Source organism: Photinus pyralis, unplaced genomic scaffold, assembly GCF_008802855.1.
Source record: "Photinus pyralis isolate 1611_PpyrPB1 unplaced genomic scaffold, Ppyr1.3 Ppyr1.4_unclustered_Scaffold6899, whole genome shotgun sequence".
NCBI lineage: Eukaryota > Metazoa > Arthropoda > Insecta > Coleoptera > Lampyridae > Photinus > Photinus pyralis.
This window is the reverse complement of record NW_022172049.1, coordinates 32,813-57,803: the sequence shown is the minus strand read 5'-3', so window position 1 is coordinate 57,803 and position 24,991 is coordinate 32,813. Positions and strand designations below refer to the sequence as shown.

The window sequence follows — 24,991 nt, the reverse complement described above, 5'->3', positions numbered from 1 at the left end:
TGATTTCTTTTTGTAATTCTTCAAAATAGTCACTAAGGGTTTTTTCAAACTAAATACAAAATATGAAGCTAAGAATTTGAGTAAAGATACCTACCTAATTGATCAGTAAATAAAATTGTATAACCAGCCAGCCACCATTCACAGCCATCTTGGAGCTGTTATTAAGCATCCTGCGGTGCACCACAAAAACATTTTTTTGCTTCATTTTAGTACTCCTTTTTCGGAAATCAATTACAATACAGTTTTTTTTTTTAAATTGCAGCTGATAATTAAAACTTTTGATTGAGACGTCCGATCGAAAAAGTACGAATTGTTTTGGATTCTACGCACCAAAATTAATAAGAAAAAGTGTTTTCCCGAGAAATTTTGGTGCAGTCGATTTTTGGTAAAAAAGGAAGGTTATACACTGCCTTTTTTTGAGCCCGAAAAAAAATTGTCTCAGATCGACCCGGAAAAAAAAATTTCTTATAGAATGTGGCCTGTAGAATCCATAATTTCAAACAGTTCCAAGATTGGGCTACTAGTTCAAAAGTTACAGCCCTTTGAATTTTTTTTCGAAATTGGTTTCTAGTCTATAACTTTTGATTGAGAAGTCTAATCGAAAAAGTACGAATTGTTTTGGATTCTACGCACCAAAAATTAATAAGAAAAAGTGTTTTCCCGAGAAATTTTGGTGTAGTCGATTTTTGGTAAAAAAGGAAGGTTATACACTGCATTTTTTTGAGCCCCAAAAAAAATTGTCTCAGATCGACCCGGAAAAAAATTTTCTTATAGAATGTGGCCTGTAGAATCCATAATTTCAAACAGTTTCAAGATTGGGCTACTAGTTCAAAAGTTACAGCCCTTTGAATTTTCTTTCGAAATTGATTTCTAGTCCATAACTTTTGATTGAGAAGTCCGATCGAAAAAGTACGAATTGTTTTAGATTCTACGCACCAAAATTAATAAAAAAAAAGTGTTTTCCCGAGCAATTTTGGTGCAGTCAATTTTTGGTAAAAAAGGAAGAACACTGCCTTTTTTTGAGCTCCGAAAAAAAAATTGTCGACCCGGAAAAAAATTTTTTTTATAGAATGTGGCCTGTAGAATCCATAATTTCAAACAGTTCCAAGATTGGGCTACTAGTTCAAAAGTTACAGCCCTTTGAATTTTCTTACGAAATTGGTTTCTAGTCCATAACTTTTGATTGAGAAGTCCGATCGAAAAAGTACGAATTGTTTTAGATTCTACGCACCAAAATTAATAAGAAAAAGTGTTTTCCCGAGAAATTTTGGTGCAGTCGATTTTTGGTAAAAAAGTAAGGTTATATTTTTTGAGCCCCGAAAAAAAAATTGTCTCAGATCGACCCGGAAAAAAAATATTCTTATAGAATGTGGCCTGTAGGAACCATAATTTCAAACAGTTCCAAAATTGGGCTACTATAGTTCAAAAGTTACAGCCCTTTGAATTTTCTTTCGAAATTGGTTTCTAGTCAGGGGCGTGCCAGGTGGAATTGCATAGGTTACGGGCCATGAAAGTATTAGTGTAGTAATGAAGGTGGGAGGGGGGGGGGTAGCTCTGCGGTGCACCACAAAAACATTTTTTGCTTCATTTTAAAGTACTCCTTTTTCGGAAATCGGAAATCAATTACAATACAGGTTTTTTTTAAATTGCAGATGATAATTAAAAGTAACAAAATATACAAACCAAACGAGGCGCGTCGCCTATCATGGTATAATTAAAATTAATATTAAAATAAGAATTGTATAATTTTTCGTTGTTCGCCCATTTTTCAACATTTTACGCCTGTTACTCAGGACTATTTATAAATGGTGAAGCTGTTTGACACTTATTCCTGTTTGGTCACTATTCTTGTGGCTAGGCAGATATAAATACTCGATGTTATTTTTGTCCAAATATCAAGTAGCTGTGACACAAAAAAAACAATAAATAAACAATAACGCTACGTGATATTTTGACAAAAATAACATCGAGTATATGTAAAACATTCATGCGCTACTAGATTAAAATATTAGTTTACTTCGATGGGTAAAGAAATGAATTTTCAAGAAAAACGAGATAGGTACTATCGTAAAAAGAATGTTTTTAAGATCTCTATAATAAAAAAATGATGACATTCCATTAAAAAAAAAGGTTGAAAATCGCCATTTTGAAGTAATTCGGCCAATTGCACATCTGATATCACTACCGTGTAGAAAATGTCCTGAAACATATTAGGCCAAATATTTTGAAAGTAGTATACATAGTGTGGCCAAAAAAATAAGGCACTCTGAAACAGTCTGTGTAATTTGTATTACTTAGTTGTTATAGAGATATTTAATGAGACAAGCCGCTTTGCACAGTGATAGGGTGGTTGACAAGCAAATTTGCGCAAGTTTCATACCACAAAACTTAAAAAAAACGATTGTAATGGTTTAGGTACCAAACGATTCGTCTTGTTATGCTTTATTATTAACAACTTTTGAAATAATAGTATATTAAAGCATAAGTTGCAGAAGGCGCTATATTCTAGCACGAGTTCAAGTTTCGAACCTGAGCCGCGTAGCGGCGAAGCTTCGAATGAACGAGTGCTAGAAAGGCCTTCTGCAACATATGCTTTATGCTATTTTCTCTGTTGAGCATTTTAATTGTATTAAAAAAATTAACAATTCTGACATTTTCTGTAATAAATATTTCAATAAAGAAATTAAGTTGACTACGCTACGCTGAACAAATTCAATTTAACAAGCGCGTCAAATACGAATTTGTGCAGTATATTTTAGTTTTTTCAATAAGTGAATAATGTGCGAAGAAATTCTTCCTTCCACTCCTCCAGAGCTTCGACAGTTAGCAGAAGAGACTGTTTACAATTTGCTACCAGGCAATAATTCCACAATTATTCTAAAAGTTTATAATAATTGTACATTTAGTGACAAAGATTAGTTTTGTAATTTTGTTAGGTTATAAAACCTCATTTGTATTAAATGTGCATTTATCTAAGTACCTACACTGAATTTTCAATACCTAATGATTTCAATTACCCGTATCGTTAATAACTGTAACATAATGTTATAACAATAAGTGAAATTAGTCCACATTTTACTAAACCGTTGAGAACGTCTAAATCATCCAGGCAGAACTTTGAATTGAACATTCGCGTATATGATCAGCCTGGATGATTTAGACGAGCATGCCAACCACTGAATACCAAATGTTCTTAAAAATCTGTCAGTTGTGGAAAATAGTTACCAAAAATAGTGTTGGAATGAAACTCATTCCAGCACTATTTTTGATATCGGAATACTGTCATTATAAACGCAAAACAGAGAAAATATTTTTGAAAATCATAATAATAATACGCATTTATTCCCCTTAAGTTTGAAAGGGGCATAATAAATTACACTGCAAAGATGTCTAAAATATGTAATTTTAATTATAGAGAAATATATTTAGAAACCAAAATCGAAAACCGCATCGAAATCTGTTAATTAGCTTTTGAGATACGTGGCACACGAGTTGGCATAAGAATAGTTATTTACTTTTTTAAGTTTCGGACTTGAAAAGCTACAGATAAAACCCCACTGACTATTTACTTTAGGTAACCGTGTTAATATACAAAAAGAATGTTTATTTTTAATATATAAATTAAAAATACTTATAATATTTTAATAATTCATATTTATTTTAAAAAAACTAATCGTCTTCTTCTGAACTGGGACTGGAACGTGACTTTTTCGAGTGTTCCGGCCTGTAAGCATCGTAGGCCTCGTTTTCATGTCATCTAAAGTTGTAGGTGCGGTAGACAGTCCATTATCTTATTATAAAACTCCACACAAAAATCCATGGGATCCGGAATCTGCATCTCTTTTCAAATATTTCATATAAATCATTACGGACCTGTAGTACATAATGGGGTGGGGCCCCATCCTGCTGAAACCACAGGTCAAGATTTACGTTTTCGTCAAATAATTGGCGAATTGATTTCTTAAAAAATCTGTGAACATTTCATCATTTCATAGTTCTTCAAAAAAATTCTTTTGAATTCTTTCAAGTATCTAAAACCATTATACAATGACAATAAGTTAACATGAGTGAATTTTCTGAGATGATTTGATTTGCATTGAATTATCTTATGAAATTTCTAGGGGAGAAAATTTCAAAAGAGAATTTGAACGGGGAGGGGCACCAAATCTTCAGGGGGCGACTTGTATGGGAATGGGAGGCAAAGATTATTTTTATTGTAGCTGAATATTCCACGGGCGAGCTTTAGAAGGTGACTTTAACGGGGACCAGTGCACAATTTTAGATATAAATAGTCCAACGCGGGCCAGAAAAAGGCACTAAAGGTAACTATGTGTCTCTCACAAGTATGTACAAACAGAGGGATAAAGGTATTTTCGCTAATAGCGAAGTTTGCAGCCAAATAGAGGTGAACAACACCATAAATGTCGCCAAACTAAATAAATCTTCCAGATGAGTGAGCGCAATTAGTAAGTTTTTCTCTGAACGAGTATCAAATTACGAAAACCAGGAAAGATAGGATGTTATATGGGGGTTGATGTCGACGTGCAGTCTGCTAGTTCACTCAGGGACAGCGGAACAAGGGATTAAGGTATCGTATTACATTAGGCCACCCACACGATTCGAACGTTCTTAGATGCAGTCCGCTTTTTAAAACAATGAAAACGTGTCCTATCTTCGGCCCTCTCCTAAAGCGTAGGGGTTACAGAGAGTAAAAGGTACCGCTAATTGGCGAAAAAGAATGTCAAGCTAAATACACACAAAACTTGTGTAAAATCAATTAGGAGATGGTGTGTCGGTCAGTTTCACAGGGTGACGAAGTCTGGGTGTTTGTCATTAACGTGGGGCGAATCTGGCAGTTACACGCTCCGTGAAGCGTGGCCGAGTGGGTGACATCAATCTGTATTATTTTTCTATAGACGCTTTGCTTTTATGTTATGAACCTTTCACGTATGGATCCAGCAATTGTTTTTGGACATAAAACCTATCAGTAAAAAGGCATTTGTCCTCTGAATGTGCTTATATTGGGTCAATACCTTACCATTTTTTTTTGATATTGCGCTGCTTATGATAGAAATTTTGTACCTTTTTCACTCGCTCGGAATTTAACAGTAGCTTGCATATTAAAATATTGTAAAATTGATAGCACTTATGGTGTTACCAGTTTAAGATTGAAATTGACCGCAAATGCAAAAGAGCTTTGATTCAGTTCAATGATCAAATCACGAATGTGAAAATTGATTGACGTAGGTGTGAACGAAATTCTAAATGTGTTAGGGCGTTATTTTAAAGGGGGTTGAGAGTGGCTGCGTTTGAAAGTTAATGGCTGGAATGAATAACTGGTGATCGTGAAGGAATGCAAAATGGAAGAGTATTTTAGAATTACGCAAATCCGTTTTGTAATATTTACAACTTTCATTTCGGCATGAACACTTTTTCTACACATACGAAGGGATATCTGAAAGACAGTACCCATGAAGAAACTTAAAAGCCATGTATAGGAAGCATTTCTGTAAATACGTAGTCACAAATTACTCGTAGTAACGAACAGGATAAAGTAAAGCGATTTAGGTACTAACATTGAATAAGTTACTTATTCAATGGTACTAATAATGTAGACTGAGACGTATTTTTGTGTTATTTGGAAATATACTTACCTAAATGTGAAACAATAATGAAATATAATGTTTATAATGTTTAATCGATAAAAAACAAGGCAAAATGGGGCATTTTCAATAAAAAACACTCCATAATCATTTTTATTTTTCATTTACCTATTATATTTATATCTGTCATATGAGATATACAGGGTGCCCATTATGTATCTCGGTAAAATGTTGACTGTATACAAAATTTTTCTATATGAAAGTTGTTAAACATTTTAATTCCCATAATAAGGCAGTATTCCATTGTTTTTATTTCAGAAAACAAATGAATATCGAAAAACAATTGAATTTTTTTAAATACACTTTCATTAGGCTCATTTGATAGAGATTTTTTTTCTCTTTTTAATGACGTACCACGTTAGCACCCGTCTAGAAAAAAGTAATTTTTATTTTAAGCTTTTTTTGATAGGTTATGTCACTGCCTTGAAGTGGTAAACATTTTGAACATTCGTTGCGACAAAAACCATTTTATTGCTAATTTTGTTTTGCCTTCAAGGTTTAATAAGAAACGTACACGTTCATTTGTTTTATTTTGATGTAGGAGATCTGGATTAAAGTTATTGATCTAATTATAATAAATTTTTTTAAAAATTTTCTTGAATAAGGGTACTAACATGTTATATCATTGAAAAGAGAAAAAAATCACTATCAAATGAGCCTAATGAAAAGTTGCGCTGCCATTAAAAAAATTCAATTGTTTTTCGTTAGTCATTTGTTTTCTGAAATAAAAACAACTGAATGCTGCCTTACTATCGGAAATAAAATGTTAAACAACTTTCATAGACAAAAATTTTGTATACATTCGATATTTACCGAAATATATACATAATGGGCACCCTGTATAAGGCAGTCCATGACGACCGAGGGCATTATGCTCTCAAACGGCCTGTCAAATATATTGATGGAGTTATAACGGGTGATCAAAAATGAGTTGCTGTCGAGTCGCCTTTGGAAGTTCAAGTTAAATACGATTTCCCATGTAAACAAAAGTTCCAAAGGTGACTCGACAGCAACTCATTTTTGATCGCACAGTATTATGTATATAATAAAAAAAGATGCTACTTGATTCGTATGAAGCACTTTAATGTTGGTCAAACAATAATCATTACATACATTGTATTTTGGAAATGCATTATTTGGAACGATGAAAAATAAAATTTTGTATGCACCTCAGGCATTACTCGATTTTAACCCTCGAGCGACTTACGATCATAATCTACGCCATCGTTTTCAACGAGAATCTTTAACTTAAACTGACATTTTAATTTGACATGACGAAGTATATTGATTCTACAATCCAACAAATTTTTTTATTCCAAATTTGAATTTTATTATTGAAATTGTATCTGATTACCGGAGTACAAAAAATAGAGTATATACCATGGGACTAAAGTGCGTCCTAATCCCTTGGGTGCTTGTTGCCCTCAACGGCCTCAACTACGTTTCTGCACCCTCGGCATTAAAACACATACTTTAGTCCCTTGGTATATAATAACCCAAAACCGTCCTGAAACCTTCATTTTCATGCCTACTTTCTGTCAGGAAATTTTAGTTTCCATGAGAGAGACAGAGCAGACTACGTTTCCTGTTCCTGCCGCTTGTCACTTTACTGGCCGCCCCTGCCACTTTACCGGCCGCGCCGTCACTTTACCGGCATTTTTGACATTTCCAAATGCCTACAATGACATTAATCAAAAGTTCTATATAAAAATTGAAATTTTATATTAAAAGACGATTTCGGGTAAAATTTAATACAAAACTCGTCAGTAAAATGCCATTACCTGACTCGGAAATTAAAGTACTCGGCCCCGAAGGGGTCTCGCACTTCAACATTTCCTCGCCAGTAATATATCATTTTCCTGGCTTTCATGTAAATAACATTAAATTTGCTACAATTTGATCCCAAGCAGCTCTGTAGGTCTAGTAGATTCTGAGGTAGGCCCCTTCGCATTTTTTCAGTGCAACTGCTCACTGCTGCAATACAAAATTGTTACATTTCAGTCTACAACAATCTCGATAACGTGATTATTATAAATAAGCCATTTTACGTCTATTTTTCTCGTTACAACGATGCAGTGGTGCAGTAACACACTTTTCCTAAAAATACAGTTTTTCATTTATTACGAAGAGTGCTTTGGAAAAACATTTGACAGTTTGATTCATCTGTCTAGTTGCGGCATTGGCGCGTTGAAAAATTCGATTTTTATCTAAACAGAATTGAACCTTCGTTTTACAAGAAAATTCTAATTCAAATGTCAAATTAGAACAAAAAATACATAAGAATAAATAATATTTAACCCAGATCACATGTGTTCAAATTGTCCACCTCCTAATTCTAAGCACAGTGCAAGTTTCTTCCTAAGATTTGTTATGGCTCTTGACACATCCTTTCTTCCAATCATGTGCGTGATGAGAGTGGTGACAATTCTTTGACGAAGTTCATCAAGGTCGGCCATTTTCAAAATGGCGTCCATAAGAAAAAATAAAGTTGCCATGTGTTTCTCCGTCATCTTGAAAATTATTAAGAACGAATCACCATAAAAAAGTGTCTGAATAATGTGTTGATTAGAAATGTCCAGTACGATTAGTTTATCATGAAAAAATTAAAAACGAAAATTTTTTTTGGATATTTTTGAAAGTATTGAAGATATTTTAAATTTCTTTTCAACCTATTATTTAGCACTAAAATTCCTAATTTTTGCCCTCATTTGACCAAATTTCTATCTCTTAAGATAAGCGCGAACTGAATGTCTCCCATGGGGATCTTCGAAACAAAAGAAGATACGACAATGTTCAAATTAGAGAAAAGATGCGCAATAAAAGTATTGTTTTAACAAATCCAGAAAATTTTGTTTATTTCCGATGAAACACCCAACATTTACAAAATGCGCATTTCCACATTAATAGTCTTTGTCCGAAAAAGTTAGTTACTTCAGCCAAATTCGTTTTCAGCAATTTAACCAAACAAGTATAAATTGAGCACGACTTTTGTGCAGATAAAGCGCATTTTTTTAAAACCGATACCTTAGTAAATGTTAGGGTTATAAAGGGAGGAGGCTGTTTACACACAAACATTTAAAGACCGCCTGGCATACATTGAAAATCCTCCGACACTCCATTCTACAGATTTTGCCTTTGAGAGTACTTTCCTACGACAATTTTTCGAGATATATTTCTTCCAGACGTCCCAATCGCCCTTTGTGAGTACCCTCTTGCGACACTCCGTCCTGCAGATATAAGGGAATATATCCGATCACGATAAGAGGTCGAGGAGGAGGACAATAGTTGGTAGAAATTAATTCCTTTGCGTATAGAATTTAAAAGCACAAACATCTGATACAACTGAATACTGAACGATAATCGAGATCTTCGTTCATCCATTAATTTTACAACACAGCTTCTTAAGGGGTTGATCCCGTCCCCTCAGATTAGCATAACTTTTAAAACAATTTTTTAAAATTTGGTATTAGTTTTACTTTTATTCCAGGTGCGTATATACAAACTTTCCTTTAAGTCTCTTAACAACAATTGAATTGCGCAAATGCCAAAGCTGGGTTGCGCATGCGCCAATTTTTTAAATTAATCTTCATAGTTGCTTGAGGTTTAAAGAATATGTACTAACACTAACACAGAGATTCATATGTTCTTTGTAACAAAACTGAAACGAGAACCCCATTTTTTGGAGGTTTGGCCAGTTTTTAGGTTGTAACTTTTTGGCCTGTTAGTCTACGTAGCTGAAAAACAATAGCGACCTTTCTTACACCTTGAAATAGGCTTACCAATTTCAAAGCGATCCGACGTTTTTGCCCAAAGTTATCGTGGTCACGGACAGACAGGCGGGCAGAAATAGACTCACAGACAACAGGCAGACACACAGGCTCGAGGATTGTTAATAAACGGCAAGTGTAAAATTATGGTACATGAAAAAATTGATTTTTTACTATAACTTTTTTAATAAGAAACGCAGATAAAATTCCTTTCTTGGTGCAAGCCTCGACACCATAACGAAGCAAATAGCGAAAAAAGTAGAACGATAGCTCTTAAGATAAAGAACTAGTAGCGTCCAGACGGACGGGCGGACGGACGGACAAAGTGGCCACAATAGCTCATTTTTTTTTTGTGGAAATGCGCTAAAAATTAATTCATTGTATAAATTCTTCAGTTGCGGTGATGCGGATTAATTTTAGCCCTTTTTCAATAACTCGAAAAAGGAACGACTGAAATTCGAAAAAGCATTATTGGTTACACAATAAATTAATCAATACTCATTTGACATAAACGAAAAAAACGACCAGCAGTGCAAAATACCAAATATTTCTTCGGTAAAGTTTTAATATAAATGCGTGTAGAATTCTAATAAAGGACCACTGTTCCCATACTATTCGCAACACCCCCGTTGTTTATTTAAGATTTCGTCCACTCGAATTATCATATCCAAGATTTTATGTTATTTATTTCAGTTGGTGGAGGATATGCAAGATTACATGCATAAACAATTGGGCTGTTTGGGAAGGGTGGCGGAGAATGACGAGTGTGGGGATATAAGGGATAAAGAGCGGCGGCGGCGTGTTGTTAAAGCTATAGATTTTGCCCCCCAAGTGGCCGTTTCCGAGGATTATCGACGTTCAGGATTTGCTATAAGGGCACTTACATTTATTACTTTTATTATAACATCGTGTACCAATTGAATGTACCATTTAAGCCTTTTAGAAATAACACTAAACGCGTGCGACGACTAATCACTTTTACTTATTACATTCGAAAATACGTGACGATTATTTGAGAAATTTATCAACACTTGAGACATGTACCAATTTAACTTTTTAAAGCAAATTACTCATGAAAAATGTCGATAGTTTATACACGTGCGCTCTTATAATTATGAAGAAGTCTTGAAAAATCTAGTTCTCAGGATAAAAGTGCAGCGTTTGCGAAAGCTCCTTTTCCTCAAAATAAATAGAAAATTGCAAGGTAAGCCTTCTCTACTAGAGCCCCTTGTTATTCATTGCGGGCTACACAATTAAGAAACCTTTCCTGAAAATTTTAAGAAACGGGCTATTTATAAAACGTTCTTGTGTTTTAAAATAATAAAAAAAAATGATGAACAATCTCAAGTTGGTGAAAATCATAACAATTAGTGCAAAGCGAAGGTCAGCGCAATGAGCCTGCCTTCCGCGGTAGCGTAGGTCAGCACGAACCTCTTTTGTTTTGAAAACATTTTGACAATATTTATGTATGATTAACTACCTTCAGATTAATTCTGCCACCTCGCTTAGTATTGTATTTAATACGTGAGTCGTCGTAAGTACGATTCGTCTTTGTTTGTTGTTAAATTGTGGTTGTTTTTTAAATTTGTGATGCAGGACCCATTATCCCTTTTGGAGAATGAGGCGGGTGAGTGCGTTGGTTGGTAAGATTTCCTTGAGAAATTATATTCTACCCTTCTTTACGCAATGCGTACATATATATGTATCATCGTCCTTCATGTTTTGAAAATGCTGAGCTTCACTTTTAAAATTTCAGCCAATTCTCAGCTTTTTGGGGGAATTTTTCGAAAAAATTTTTGGTTTTGTCCATCTGTCTGTGCCTCTATTCCTCGTTTAACTCGAGACCTTCGCCAATGGATTCTTACGAGTTCAAGGATCAGTGCTAGTGAATATGAGCGAGAGTAAAAGTCGTGGTTACAAATAGTTACGAGCTGAGAGTAAAAAAATCCCCTACTGACAGTGTCGGATTAACCATTAGGCAGAGTAGCCAACTGCCTAAGGGCCCCGGGTCGACTAGGGGCCCCGTGCACACACCAAAAAAAAAATTGAAACGTTCATCGAACGAAAATGCCATTTTTTGCTCCTTAAATAGTAAAGACAAGGAAGTTTTAATTTCATTAAAAATGCACCGATTTGGAGGAAATTTTCTTTTTGTACATATTATAGCTAATAAAATTGGATATGAAAATCGAAGATCAAAAAAAGGCAAAAAAGACGATGCATTCATTTTGTATGCCTGTCTGAAGACATTGGGGAGAAATTAATGGGGAAATAGACAGATTCATGCAAAAAAATACTGTTTGGATTAATGTAGTGGTAGTAACATCAGGTAACTGGAAAATGCGCAGGTGCACCATCCTGTTGAAACCACTGACCTCAAAGATCAATGGTTGAAACCAACAGTTTCCAGCTTTTGTTTTTTTTTTTGTGTGGTCATAGTTGTATTCCTAATGAAAAATGATACTCAATACAGTATGTACTTTTTTACACGCCATATAAAAAATAAAGTAGATGATTTCTCCGAAATGAAACGTTATATTGAAAATCTCTCCACAAGGTCTTGTACAGCTGAAAGAGTGGCAATGAGAAAGTATTTTTTTTATTTTTTCGTACCTGTTCAAACATCAGAAAATATTACAAAGAAAATCGGTAAATTTCGGTTTTTCTAACATATCATCGGAAGTAATCGGAATTTTCTTGCTATTTACATCAATATAAGTAATAACTGATTAATTGCGCGACGTTTCTCGAATTGTATATGCTATGGTTTTCTAAATCCGCATAATAGACGTTCTCCTCTTGGACATATTGTACAGGGTGGTCAAAATTGCTTGTTCGCGATGTTTTTCGGGGATATTTTGAGAACTAAAGGATATAAATGCTGCGGTTTGCACTTTTCCGAATACTTTTCAAAGCTATCTAGATTGACGATGTCAATTTTGACGTATGACTTGTGGGAACGTGGCAACAGCGCAAAAGTCCAAAAATGTTATAAAAAGTTTTTACTTTATAACTTAGACAGAATAAAAGTTACGTAGAAATAGTTTCTGAGTAAGGGTGTGTATTAAATATTTCCCATAGTCTACTTAGTTTTTAAGATACAGCACCAAAGTTTGTTTTTTCAAATAGAATGTATAATATTTTTTTGCAGCAATAAATTCCGATTTTTTTCTAATTAGGAAAATACATAGTTATCATTATCAGTATGTTAGAAGTTAAACTCTGTGATCAATATAAATCAATCTAAAGTCTGAGTAAACCATAGATATAGCTTTCAGTCAAATTTGAGATAAATTAGCAAATTCTATTGAAATACTGTTATTTTGAGCATTTCCTGAAATATGAACTATATACTCCACGGCGTACTTGTATTTAATCCATATTTTCATGACTGAATTTTCCTATTTATTTAAATTTTTTTTGGATCAAAGATACTGATAACTAGGTATTTTTCTAAATGAAGAAAATAAGGACGCAAAAAAAACATTTAATGCTGTATCTTAAAAAGTAAGTTGGCTATGGAAGATATAAAAATACGCCCTCACTACGAGACTATTCTACCATTCTTTCTACTTTTTTTAATATTCCCACAAATAACCAATTTATAGCAAAAAATTTTCATTGTATTTTTGAACTTTTGCGGTGTTGCCACGTTCACGCAAGTCAAACGTCAAAATTGATATCGTCAATCTAGCAGCTTTGAAAAGTAACTTCGAGAAGTGCAACTCTGCTTCTTTTAGTTCTCAAAATATCCCAAAAAACATCAAAAACAAGCAATTTCGAACACCCTGTACAATTTATTTGTTAGTTACAAACTGAACTTTACGCCAAAATTGTAGTTTTTCATACTGCATATTAACTAGAAGTTTTGTAAATTTCTCTCTTTTGTGCACATTCAGGAAAAGTTTGCCTTAAAAATGTAACACCCTGTATAAATTTTTCAATCAATAAAGAATTTTTCTTTCTTCTTAAAGAAAATATTGGCTGTTTTCTTTTATCTATACTGTTTCATGTTTAAAAAATCACGCTCACAATTGGAAGTATTTTTATTATATCTATGCTCCGCGTTGGTAAGCCGCTAAAGTCAAATATTTTATGACCCCTATTACAAATCTATTTGTTTAAACAAGAAAGTATAGTAGCATTAACCACAAACTTTGAGAAAAATAGTGCTAAAAACTATAATACGGCTCCCGCGATTTTTGGAATTTTAGATTTTCATTTTTGACCTCAGTGCGCCGGCTTAGGGGAGTTTCGATAATTGGGGTAACTTTTCGTGAGGTTAAGAAAACTCCTCCGGCTTCTGTCGGGGTAGCTGCCGTAATTTTGGAAAAAAATGGCACCGCAATTCCTATTCTCACTTTCTGAGCTCTTGGCCGACGTGGGGGAGCTTATTTTTATCGGAGGTTCCATCTTTAATAGCGACCCTGTATAATTGGATTGTGATAGAAAAAATTGTCGTAAAAAGTAAGAAAAGGGTGAATTGAAGGAAAGGAGAGAGGGGGTGAGAGTTGCATTGCCTAGTGCCACTGACAGAGTCAATCCAGCAGTACTGCCTACTGAAAATCGTACGCGATTCTTTCGTATTTTGTTATATTTTAGCGCATTCTACAGAAGGGTAGAAAGACCATGCGAGTTGCTATTAGTAATTTACAGGTTTAACTGTCATTATTATTATCCATGTGGGGGAATTCGAAAGAGTTGCCAAAATCTGTCTAGAAATTTACAGTTTTATTTGACAATTAACAGATATCTATGAAAATTTACATATCTTTCAGATAACTCTATAAATTTTGCAATTTAACATCTATTTCGGATTAAATTTTTTATTTATAGAAATTTACAAATTCTTCTTGGGATCTTTCTGAAAATGTAGAGATCCTTTTGGGAATCTATATAGATTTCTGTGGTAATTTACAGACTTTCCCGTAATATCATTCCGTCTGAAGGAGGAATAAGACAATATCGGAGGTTAAATACGGTGTTGTAATTTTTTTTGTCAAACAGTGTTGGCATGGTATGTATACTGTATAATCTAGACCCTGCATTATAATCATTCATAGTGGAAAATGCATAAAATGAAACTATCGAAAATGCAGAATTTACCTTCGGGGACCTATCAGTAAACGAACCTTGTCGAATTTGTTAGTCCTAATACGAAAACGGAAATCCATTTTGTAGAAGAACAACGTTATACTTTGAGAAACAGTTACGATTTCCTTAATGGATATGTTTAGAAACTGCTAAAAAATTCAAACTTGTTTCTTAATGAAATTCTTAGAAAGTTAATACTTTAATGCACGCGGTACGCTACAAATCAGTCATTGGTGTAATTAAACGTAAACAAATTAAATAGCCAACAAAGGACTTTATGAACCTTCACTAATTGTGATTTTCAAAGGAATTCTTTCCCCGTAATCCATTCCGTATTTCTTTATCTTTATTGTTCACCACTTCAGTTTTATATTTGTCCCATCTGTTGTAAGTGTTACCTACTATCAATTGTTCGAACGTGAAAAATTAAATCGCTTTTTGTGATTTTTTCCGCAATTACACTATGCTAATTCGTGTGAACCTATTCTTGTTTATTATCAGTAAGTGGTATAGGTAGAAAGCTACTTCTCTTCTGGCGTTTTGGTCGAAGGAATTTTCAATAAACATTGCTATTTGCTTAATTTATTGTAAATTTCCATTTCTATTTTCTGTCTCATCTACACTATCTATAGCGATTTTCCTCGGAATCATATAGGTACTATTTAGGACGTTTCGGGGGCAGTATTTGTAAGTAAATCTTACACCATAAAATAAAGTATATGGTACTTTTCATTTCTTTTCAGTATTTCAGTAGCAAAACACTTTGGAAAGATCTGTTTCATTTTAGAGAGCTCTCGAAATATGTGTGGCATGAGAGATTAGCATTTAAAATTTTTAGGGTTGGTGAGACATGGAGCACAAGGTCGCTGATAAGTCTGGAAACGATCGATTATCGGGGAAAATATACAAAGTATTGCAAAAAGTTTTATACAATCCTTTTAGGCTTCTTCAATATCTACTAGTAATTATACGGGGTTGGTCTTAAGACGCAACACACAAAAATTGCATATTTTAAAATGGAACACCCTGTGCATTATTCGATATTTCAAATCTCTCTCAATTTTAAGCTAAATTTGTAAGAAGCAGTATGTATCCAAACTCCATCGTTTCCAGGTTATCGAGTTTGGAAAATAAGCGCTATTCCTTTAACAGTATTGAAAGAAAAACAAGATACGAAGAATCGCATACGATTTTCAGTAGGGGAATTTCTTGACACTCGGCTTTCATTCGAAAACCGGACTTTTAATCCGGCTCATATTCAATAGCACTGACGAACTCGTAGAAATTGATTGGCGAAGGTTTGATATCGCTGACTCTTTTCGTTCCCGAGTTAGACGACGAACAGACAGACAGACAGACGGACAAAACTATCACATAATCTTTCGAAAAAAAAATTCCCCTAAAAAACGTTAATGACATGACGAATTTCTTTGTGTGGTTTTCTGTGGTTCTGAAAAGAAATTATAATAATAATAATAATTTTTATTCCCAACTTTGCTTAAGTATATTCAAGTTTTTGAATTGATTCAATACAGGGTTTTCTTTTTTTTGAAGAGGGAAATCATGTACAGGATGTTCAATTTTCGACACGTTTCTAGGGTATCTCCGTTATAAAAAAATATTTATTCTTAACTTTGCCTAAGAATATAGGCGTTATGTCCTGTTTTTGACTTAAAATGCAAAAATCCAAACTTGAAAATTTTTCCGCGGAAAGTGGAAAAGCGATTCCATTTTTGAATTTTCTGAATATATTAACTTTTTTGGATTCTGGAATTTTGTTAATATTCAAGTTTTTGAATTTATTAATTCAGTACAGAGTGTCCATTTTTTTCTCAAGGGGTAACTAGTGTACAGGGTGGTCAATTTTCGATACTTTTGTAGGGCATCTCCGTTATCAAAAAAAATAATAATTTTGATTCCCAAATTTGCTTAAGTATATAGGTAGGCGTCAAGTGCACCATTTGCCTTAAAATAATAAAAATCACAACTTGAACATTTTTCCGTGGAAAGTGGAAAAACGTTTCCCTTTTTGAATTTTCTGAACATATTTTTTTTTGGATGCTGGAATTTTTTTAATATTCAAGATTTTGAATTTATTAATTCAGCACAGGGTGTTCTTTTTTTCAAGAGAGAAATCACGTACAGGGTGTTCAATTTTCGACACTTTTCTAGGGCATCTCCGTTATAAAATAATAATAATAATTTTTATTCCCAACTTTGCTTTGTATATATATAGGCGTCATGTGCTCTTGTGGACTTAAAGTGCTAAAAATCAAAACTTGAACAGTTTTCCGCGAAAAGTGGAAAAGCGTTTCCCTTTTTGAATTTTCTGAATATATTAGAAAAATTTCTTGGATTCTGGAATCTTTTGAATATTCAAGTTTTTGAATTGATTCAATACAGGGTTTTCTTTTTTTTGAAGAGGGAAATCATGTACAGGATGTTCAATTTTCGACACGTTTCTAGGGTATCTCCGTTATAAAAAAATATTTATTCTTAACTTTGCCTAAGAATATAGGCGTCATGTCCTGTTTTTGACTTAAAATGCAAAAATCCAAACTTGAAAATTTTTCCGCGGAAAGTGGAAAAGCGATTCCATTTTTGAATTTTCTGAATATATTAACTTTTTTGGATTCTGGAATTTTGTTAATATTCAAGTTTTTGAATTTATTAATTCAGTACAGAGTGTCCATTTTTTTCTCAAGGAGTAAATAATGTACAGGGTGGTCAATTTTTGACACTTTTCTAGGGCATCTCCGTTATAAAAAAAAACAATAATTTTGATTCCCAACTTTGCTTAAGTATAAGTGGATTGATAAAAGACACTAAACCTTCCGCATACTTCTTTTTATTATTTCTGGTAGTTAAAATAAAGGCATTAGGTGATAGCGACTATAGTTTCGACCCGAAGGTCATTATCAAGATGAAATGTTAATATTTGAAACGATGACTAACCTTAGGTAACATACCTTAAATTTAAGAGAACATGTAAAGGTGGTTGAAAAGTTACAATTTAAAAGGGTACATTTTGGTTATACGTATGAGGAAAAATCACTAATTTATGACATGGTAAATACTAACAATTTTAACAATTTAACAAACTTTTGTCCTCACATATTATAAGTACAATTTATTAATATTAATATACATATATATTATAATATATAATTTAAGCTTGATAATGACCTTCGGGTCGAAACTATAGTCGCTGTCACCTAATGCCTTTATTTTAACTACCAGAAATAATAAAAAGAAGTATGCGGAAGGTTTAGTGTCTTTTATCAATCCACTTATTCACTATCACCCCGTTTTGAGTCGTCATAAGATGGATAGCTACCAATTATTTTTGCTTGAGTATATAGGTAGGCATCAAGTGCTCAATTTGCCTTAAAATGATAAAAACCACAACTTGAACATTTTTCCGTGGAAAGTGGAAAAACGTTTCCCTTTTTGAATTTTCTGAATATATTAATTTTTTTGGATTCTGGAATTTTGTTAATATTCAAGATTTTGAATTTATTAATTCAGTACAGGGTGTTCTTTTTTTCAAGAGAGAAATCATGTACAGGGTGTTCAATTTTCGACACTTTTCTAGGATATCTCCGTTATCAAATAATAATAATGAATAATAATAAGACTTGGTATTGGTGTCATTCGATCAGAAATAAAAACCATAAATTGCAGATATTGACATGTGGGTATATCAAAGAACTGAAATTTTTGTAAAATCTAAAAATGCACTAAAAAAAATAGGGGTTGCCATTTAAAATAGTGTTAGTTCCAGTATTTCCGGAAGTGCCACCATTTGGAAAATATTTTAATCGATTCGGCCTTCAGAGTAACTGTTGAGAACAAATTTTCAAAAACCTACCTATTTCACTTTTCCAGAAACGTTTAATTAAAGCTTCTAAAGAAACACCCTATACACAAAGAGACAAGGTAAGGTAAAATTCTCAACTGAAACCAACAAAAGTTACAAGGGAAATTATCGACCGTTTCTTCGGATTTACTGGACACGTGGCAACCGTATAATTTTAGAGAATCGCGGAAGCGTGAATGTTGATTGCCGGAAGTAATCGATAAAATAATTGGAATGGGAAGTGGAAATTCCATATTTTTTCCTTTTCTGGAACTGAATCCTTTATTTTCCACGTTTCATTAAATTTCATATTAAATTATGCAACAAAGGATGATGACTATACCAAATTACAATGGCGTAAAATACAACAAAGCGTTAGGTCCAGTTTTCCCCTTCTTATACAATCACAAAACTTTATAGTGTCTTTTGACATTTGGTAAAAGGTAACTGATGCTAATGAAAATGAAGGGAAAAACTGTATACTGAAATGTGCGCATGTTGATCGTACGACGTGCCTGTAAGGCGGTATGGATTATTTGCACCAACATCCATTTTCCTGTATCAAAATTAAAATACTAATACACTCAACAATGTTGCAAAATGACTGTAAACATTTAAATGTGTTATATTTTCCGCCGAGAAATGAGCAGTTTAAATTATTATTCACGTTCAAACGTGACTTTACCTTATGTAAAAATTGTTACCTATCGCCCTGAAATTTACTAACATTCGTACATAATCTTTCGGGTGTCGCGCGGTAATATTTTGTTATTGTATTTAAAGACTTTGTAAAGCAGCAAATTAAGATTCTAGATCATCAGGTCGAAGGGTGAATGAGATGTTAAGCGGTTTATGTTATGCGTTAGCGCGTACTCCAGCTGCAAGCGCTATTGAATTTTTCACGTTTTCGCACCCCCAAATTTTATTCATTTTACTTCGTCACATTTGCGTAGATTTAATTCGCGTAATTCTGAAGGTGGTTTGATTTGTCGTTAACGATTGTCGGCATAAAGACAACAAAGCATCAGATTTGAATGGGATTGATACTGATACTTGATGGGTCCGTGGTAGGGACTAACAGGGGTGCATCTCCACCACTTTTGTTGCCATTGTGCTGATGGGCCGTGACATATGCCAATAACAATGTGGTGGATTTTGTGGATTGGGGAGGTTGTGGGGAGGGGGGCTAACTGGGTGTTGTCCGACCCGAAAATTCATAAAAGTGGGGGGTTAGCTATACGCCCAAATTTTGAAATTTGAAATAATTCAATAACGATCGACCAACAAACGTAACTAACAAACACCAACTAACGACCAACAAACATTGAAATAAAAATATTTTGAACACTAAAAAAGTGGGGGCTAACTATACGCCAAATGAATTTTGAATAATTAAATACCGGTCAACCAACAAACCTGAAAATGTAACTATCAAACACCAACAAACGATTGAAATAAAAATACTTTGAAAATTCAAAAAGGGGGGGGGGGCTAACTATAGCTCAAATTTTGAAATTTGAATAATTAAATACCGGTCAACCAACAAACGTGAAAATGTAACTAACAAACACAAATATTGTATCAAAAATCATTACAAATTTATATGTAAATCTATGCTTAAAAATTATTTACAGTGCCGTGCGTTTACAAAATTAAAAGGTCACATTTTTTTAATGGATTTAATGGATTTTTTATTATTAAAGATTATTTATAACAACATGAAAAACATGACCAAACGAAATAATTTATTAAATTAATTAACACCGCTATTTTCTTTAATTTGAGTTTTTCGCTTAAATTTGATTATGTAATATAATAAGTTTTTTATGCCGCTCTATCCACAAAAAGTGTACTATTTAATAATATGTGATGAAAATTAGTAGTTGCCATTAAAACCATATACAGAGTGGCCCAACGAGAAGTATACAGAGAGCTTTTAGGGTATTAAATTTAGAAATTTCGAAAAATCCTCGAACACGTCAATTTTATATTCGAGGGGGACAACTTTTGGAATACAAATCACGAACCCAAGTCTTCACCCCTCTACGTAGGGAGCTTAACCCTAAAATTTTAAATGGAATCCTATGGCAAATGGCACATTATTTGAAAGCCAATTTAATCGTGATTACTAATCTGCTTTGCTTTTTAAATTCTATTGATTCGTTTCGGAGATATTCGCATTTGATCTAAGTCACCTTGTATTAAAAAAGGTTTAAATTGTGCAAAAAATAACAAATAACTTTAAACAGACAACATTTATTTCAATAAATGCTCGAATTGCCTTCCGCCTGCTTCCATGCAATAATAAAGATTTGCTTCAAAACGCTGCCGTACATGTTGGAAGATTTCAGGGGTAATCGCTCGAAATTGTTGAGTTATACCATAGTGTATATATTCTATTCTTAAACTATGGTTATACGTGCTCGCAACCCTTGTAATGTTCCGGGCGGAGTAGCATAAACTTTATTCTTTAAATATCCCCACAAGAAGTAATATAAAGGACTTAAATCAGGGGAAAAAACCATTTCAAATGCGAATATCTCCGAAACGAATCAATAGAATTTGAAAAGCAAAGCAGATTAGTAATCACGATTAAATTGGCTTTCAAATAATGTGCCATTTGCCATAGGATTCCATTTAAAATTTTAGGGATTAAGCTCCCTACGTAGAGGGGTGAAGACTTGGATTCGTGATTTGCATTCCAAAAGTTGTCCCCTTCGAATACAAAATCGACGTGTTCGAGGATTTTTCGAAATTTCTAAATTTAATACCCTAAAAGCCCTCTGTATACTTCTCGTTGGGCCACTCTGTATATCCACCTTGATCATGTAGAAGTTACGGGCTCAAATTTTAAGTATGTTGGAAATAAATCTAACCGATTGTATTTGCTCAACTTTTTATTGTTCAAATTTGAAAAGTTCATAAATTTTCTTAATAACCGATTTTTTTTATGCGACTTTTTATATGACAAAAACTGACTCTCTTTTACTATAAGAACACAATTCTTTCAAATACGTCTGCCTCCAACATCTTTCCACCATCATTCCTCCATTTATACTAACCATAGTCCTCCTCGACCCCCTGTCGTGATCGAATATATTCCCTTATATCTCCAGGACGGATTGTCGAAAGAGGGTACTCGCAAGGGGAAAGTGGAACGTCAGGACGAGACATATCTATTGGTGATGTCAAAGCTTTCAATGCAAATATCTGCACAATGGAGTGTCGGAGGATTTTGAATGTATACCTACCAAGCGGCCTTAAAATGTTTATTTTTTTTATTATTATTATTATATTTATTACACCCATCGAGATACAAATTAAAATACCACCATATTCTAGTCCATAACTTTTGATTGAGACGTCCGATCGAAACAGTACGAATTGTTTTGGATTCTACGCACCAAAATTAATAAGAAAAAGTGTTTTCCCGAGAAATTTTGGTGCAGTCGATTTTTGGTGAAAAGTACTTTCTTTATTTAGGGGGCACATCACGTTCCTGATGCACCAACACGCTGAAAAGCTTTCCATAGAGTCTTTAGATTTGTGCCATGCTAAATCCATTAATATTCTTTTCTTTATCCTTATGTGTAAAGAGCCTCCGCCCCATTTATCACCTACCAAGAAAGTAAACAACGATAGCATGCCACTACCTTATAACTCAACAATTTACTAAGCTATTTCGGTTTAAAAAATGCGCTTTATCTCCACATGAGTTGTTCACAATTTACACTTGTTTTAAATAGAACGGTTACTTTTGTCTGTAATATTCTTAAAGAGCTTGAAATTCTCTTTAGAATGAAATCAAATATGTTATAACCTTTGAAATTAAAACTACAGTAATGTGTTTAATACCAGTCGCAGTAGCTGTAGAAATTTAAACAAAAAGGAAGCGAAGAAAACAAATGAGAAACAGTGTCAAAGATAACTATTATATATAACTTAAGACAAATTTAAATAGATTACACTATTGCTTCCTATGCATTATCATTACATCGAATAAAAACCCTTAACATTTTTTATCATTTGTGTAATTGTTATTTTGTTGCATTGTGGATTGTAACTAGTTTTGTGACAGATATGATAGTGAAAAACTCTCTTTTGTTTTTGTCCACAGTTACTGCTATTGGTTTTAAACGCATTACTGTAGCTTGATTTTGTAAAGTAATTATAACTGATTTGGTATTTTGGTATCATTATAAATAGAATTTCAAGCTCTTTAAGGATATTGCAGAAAAAAGTAACAGTTCTAGTTTTCTGATGCTCTTTTGTTTTTATATCATTTGTTTTTTTTTTGGAATATGTAGTTTTATCAGAATTTGAAAGTAAGAGTATTTTTTTACACTTTTTTTTTACACAATCAAAAAGAATTATTTTTTTGTATTCTTTTTTATGAAGAATGACTTGTCCAATATCCTAAAACTGTGATCTACTGGACGAAATAAATATTCTTATTATTATTATTGTTATTAATTTTCTGAAGTGTGATTTGGTAACCAATTTGTGGCCCTTTTTGTCTACTGGATATTCAAATATTGTACAAGTAGAGAAATAATTATTAGGAATATAAAACACATTGTTCTGCTTTATTTGGTACTTCCGGTTCTCACTTTCTGCAGGAATCTTGTATTTTTGGTACTGCTGGTTGACACTTTCGGTCAAACATGGAGTCATTTGAAAGATAACAACTTAAGACCTTCTGCAGGGGCACCTCTAAAAAGCATTCTGTGGGTCACTGTGTAATTGGGCGAAAGCCTGTTGAGGGCCCAGAACAAGAAATAAATAAATAAAAATAAAAAGATAATTTCCTTTAAACATTGATATGCCACACAAAAGAACATATATGAATATTTGTTATACGCCAGCTGCCCCTTGCGGCAGTCATGTTGAATTCTAATTGTGACCCCTTAAACGTTGGAATTCGGGGTGGTAACATGGTTTTTTGGAACCATGTTACCAACTTTGACAAACAAATTCCCTTACCTCCATTTATATCAACAAATTTGTAAAATCGTACCATCATATTAACGTGGTTAGTTTTTAAATTTGGAATTTACGATGCCTAACCTTATTACATGACAATTTTCCACCCAAAATTTGTTACGTGGCAAATTGACTCGACGTATTTCTAAGCAAAACTTTTGACGAAAACGTCAAAATGTAATCGGCTATTTTTATGCACTTGGGTTATTTAACTGTTGATTATTTACTTACTGACAACAATTATCAGTGCAATTTAAATCTTCCGATTGGCAGAGGCGTATAAAATCAATTAAAAAGGGCAATGACAAGCGATGATTAGGTGATCTGATAAATGGTGAGAACAATAAAGGCCGGAGATTGGATCCCTGCGGCACTCCGCTGCTTGCAACATCAGATGCAACTTTGTAGACAGCATCATCTACACAGTTCTGCAATAAAATGATTCTCTCATATGAATGTTTGATTTCCAATGCTGTAGTTTCGTTTGCAGAGTTTATTAATTAAAAGATCGTTGCGTGCGACTTGATTCGTCAAATTTTCACTAAAAACGGTAAAAACGCAAGAGTTATTTTTAGAAATTGGCAGATTTTGAGTCTGCGGCGAACTGGTAAGATTGAAAGTGTCTAATTTATTGAAAAGCATACCGCTCGTGTAACTAGAAGTCTTTACCGGTTATTGATTTATAATCTTTTTCACAATTTCCTTAAGCCGCTTTAAAAATCATCCACCGACGGCTCCTAAATACCTGAACGACGAATGTATTAGTATATCCCCAAAAATATTTATACAACCTGGCAAAATTTAAATTTTATCATTTGAGAGAATGACATCTGCAAGTTTCTCACACCCCTGCAATGACAGCAATAACAATAAAATGGGCACCTTAACTAAAGGTATCGACTAGCGGGCGGTAAGTTAAATACATCCACCTGTGGACCTATGATCACTACCGTCATTTAAAGGGTATTGGAAAAAGACGTATGTCTATTCACCTCTCTCTTTCGTTCGGTTGTACCGCTAGGTTCAAAAAATAACTGGACGATGTTGATTTCATTGTAGTAAACTTTTACGTTTATGAATGAGTAGTAATATCTGGTGGCTGAGAGTGAAGTGAGTGCATCGAAAGTGTATAGAAAGAACATCCCTTACTATGAAAAGTATAGAAGTGTTATACATAAAAGCAGGTACTAACTTTATTAAACTATTTTAATTACATATTTGCTCAAAATTATTATTTCAATTCTACATAGAATCATGGACTGATTAATAACATGGGTACTTTTGTTTGTTATTGCTATGCAACAATTCATCTTTACCATAGCCACCTCGCGAACAATGTGTCATCATATGCAATTTCAGTGTGCAAAGTACGCTTTGGCCACTCGCGGGAGTACTGCGACTTTACACCATATAACTATTCTAAAATTAAAGCATGCTTAATTATTTTTCGTTATTAAAATAGGAGGAGATACTTTGCTACTCCACCGTAGGTACCCACCTATACAATTTATGATTGTTTCGCTTCTAATATGCAAAAATGAAGAGCGGAAAATGGCGGCCGTGATATATTCAAGTGTCTCATTTGCCATCCTTAAAGAGGACTCATATTTACATATCAAGTGCGC

General features: G+C 33.6%; 1 protein-coding gene across 1 annotated transcript in view; it reads left to right on the top strand.

Moving 5' to 3' along the window:
* Positions 1-10,967: 10,967 nt before the first annotated feature.
* LOC116182678 (single-minded homolog 2-like) overlaps positions 10,968-24,991 on the top strand; it is a 27,059-nt gene continuing 13,035 nt past the window's right edge. Inside the window, exon 1 of the mRNA XM_031503216.1 lies at positions 10,968-11,057. Coding sequence (XP_031359076.1) covers positions 11,021-11,057 — 37 coding nt within the window. The 5' untranslated portion in view covers positions 10,968-11,020. The remainder of the gene's footprint in view (positions 11,058-24,991) is intronic.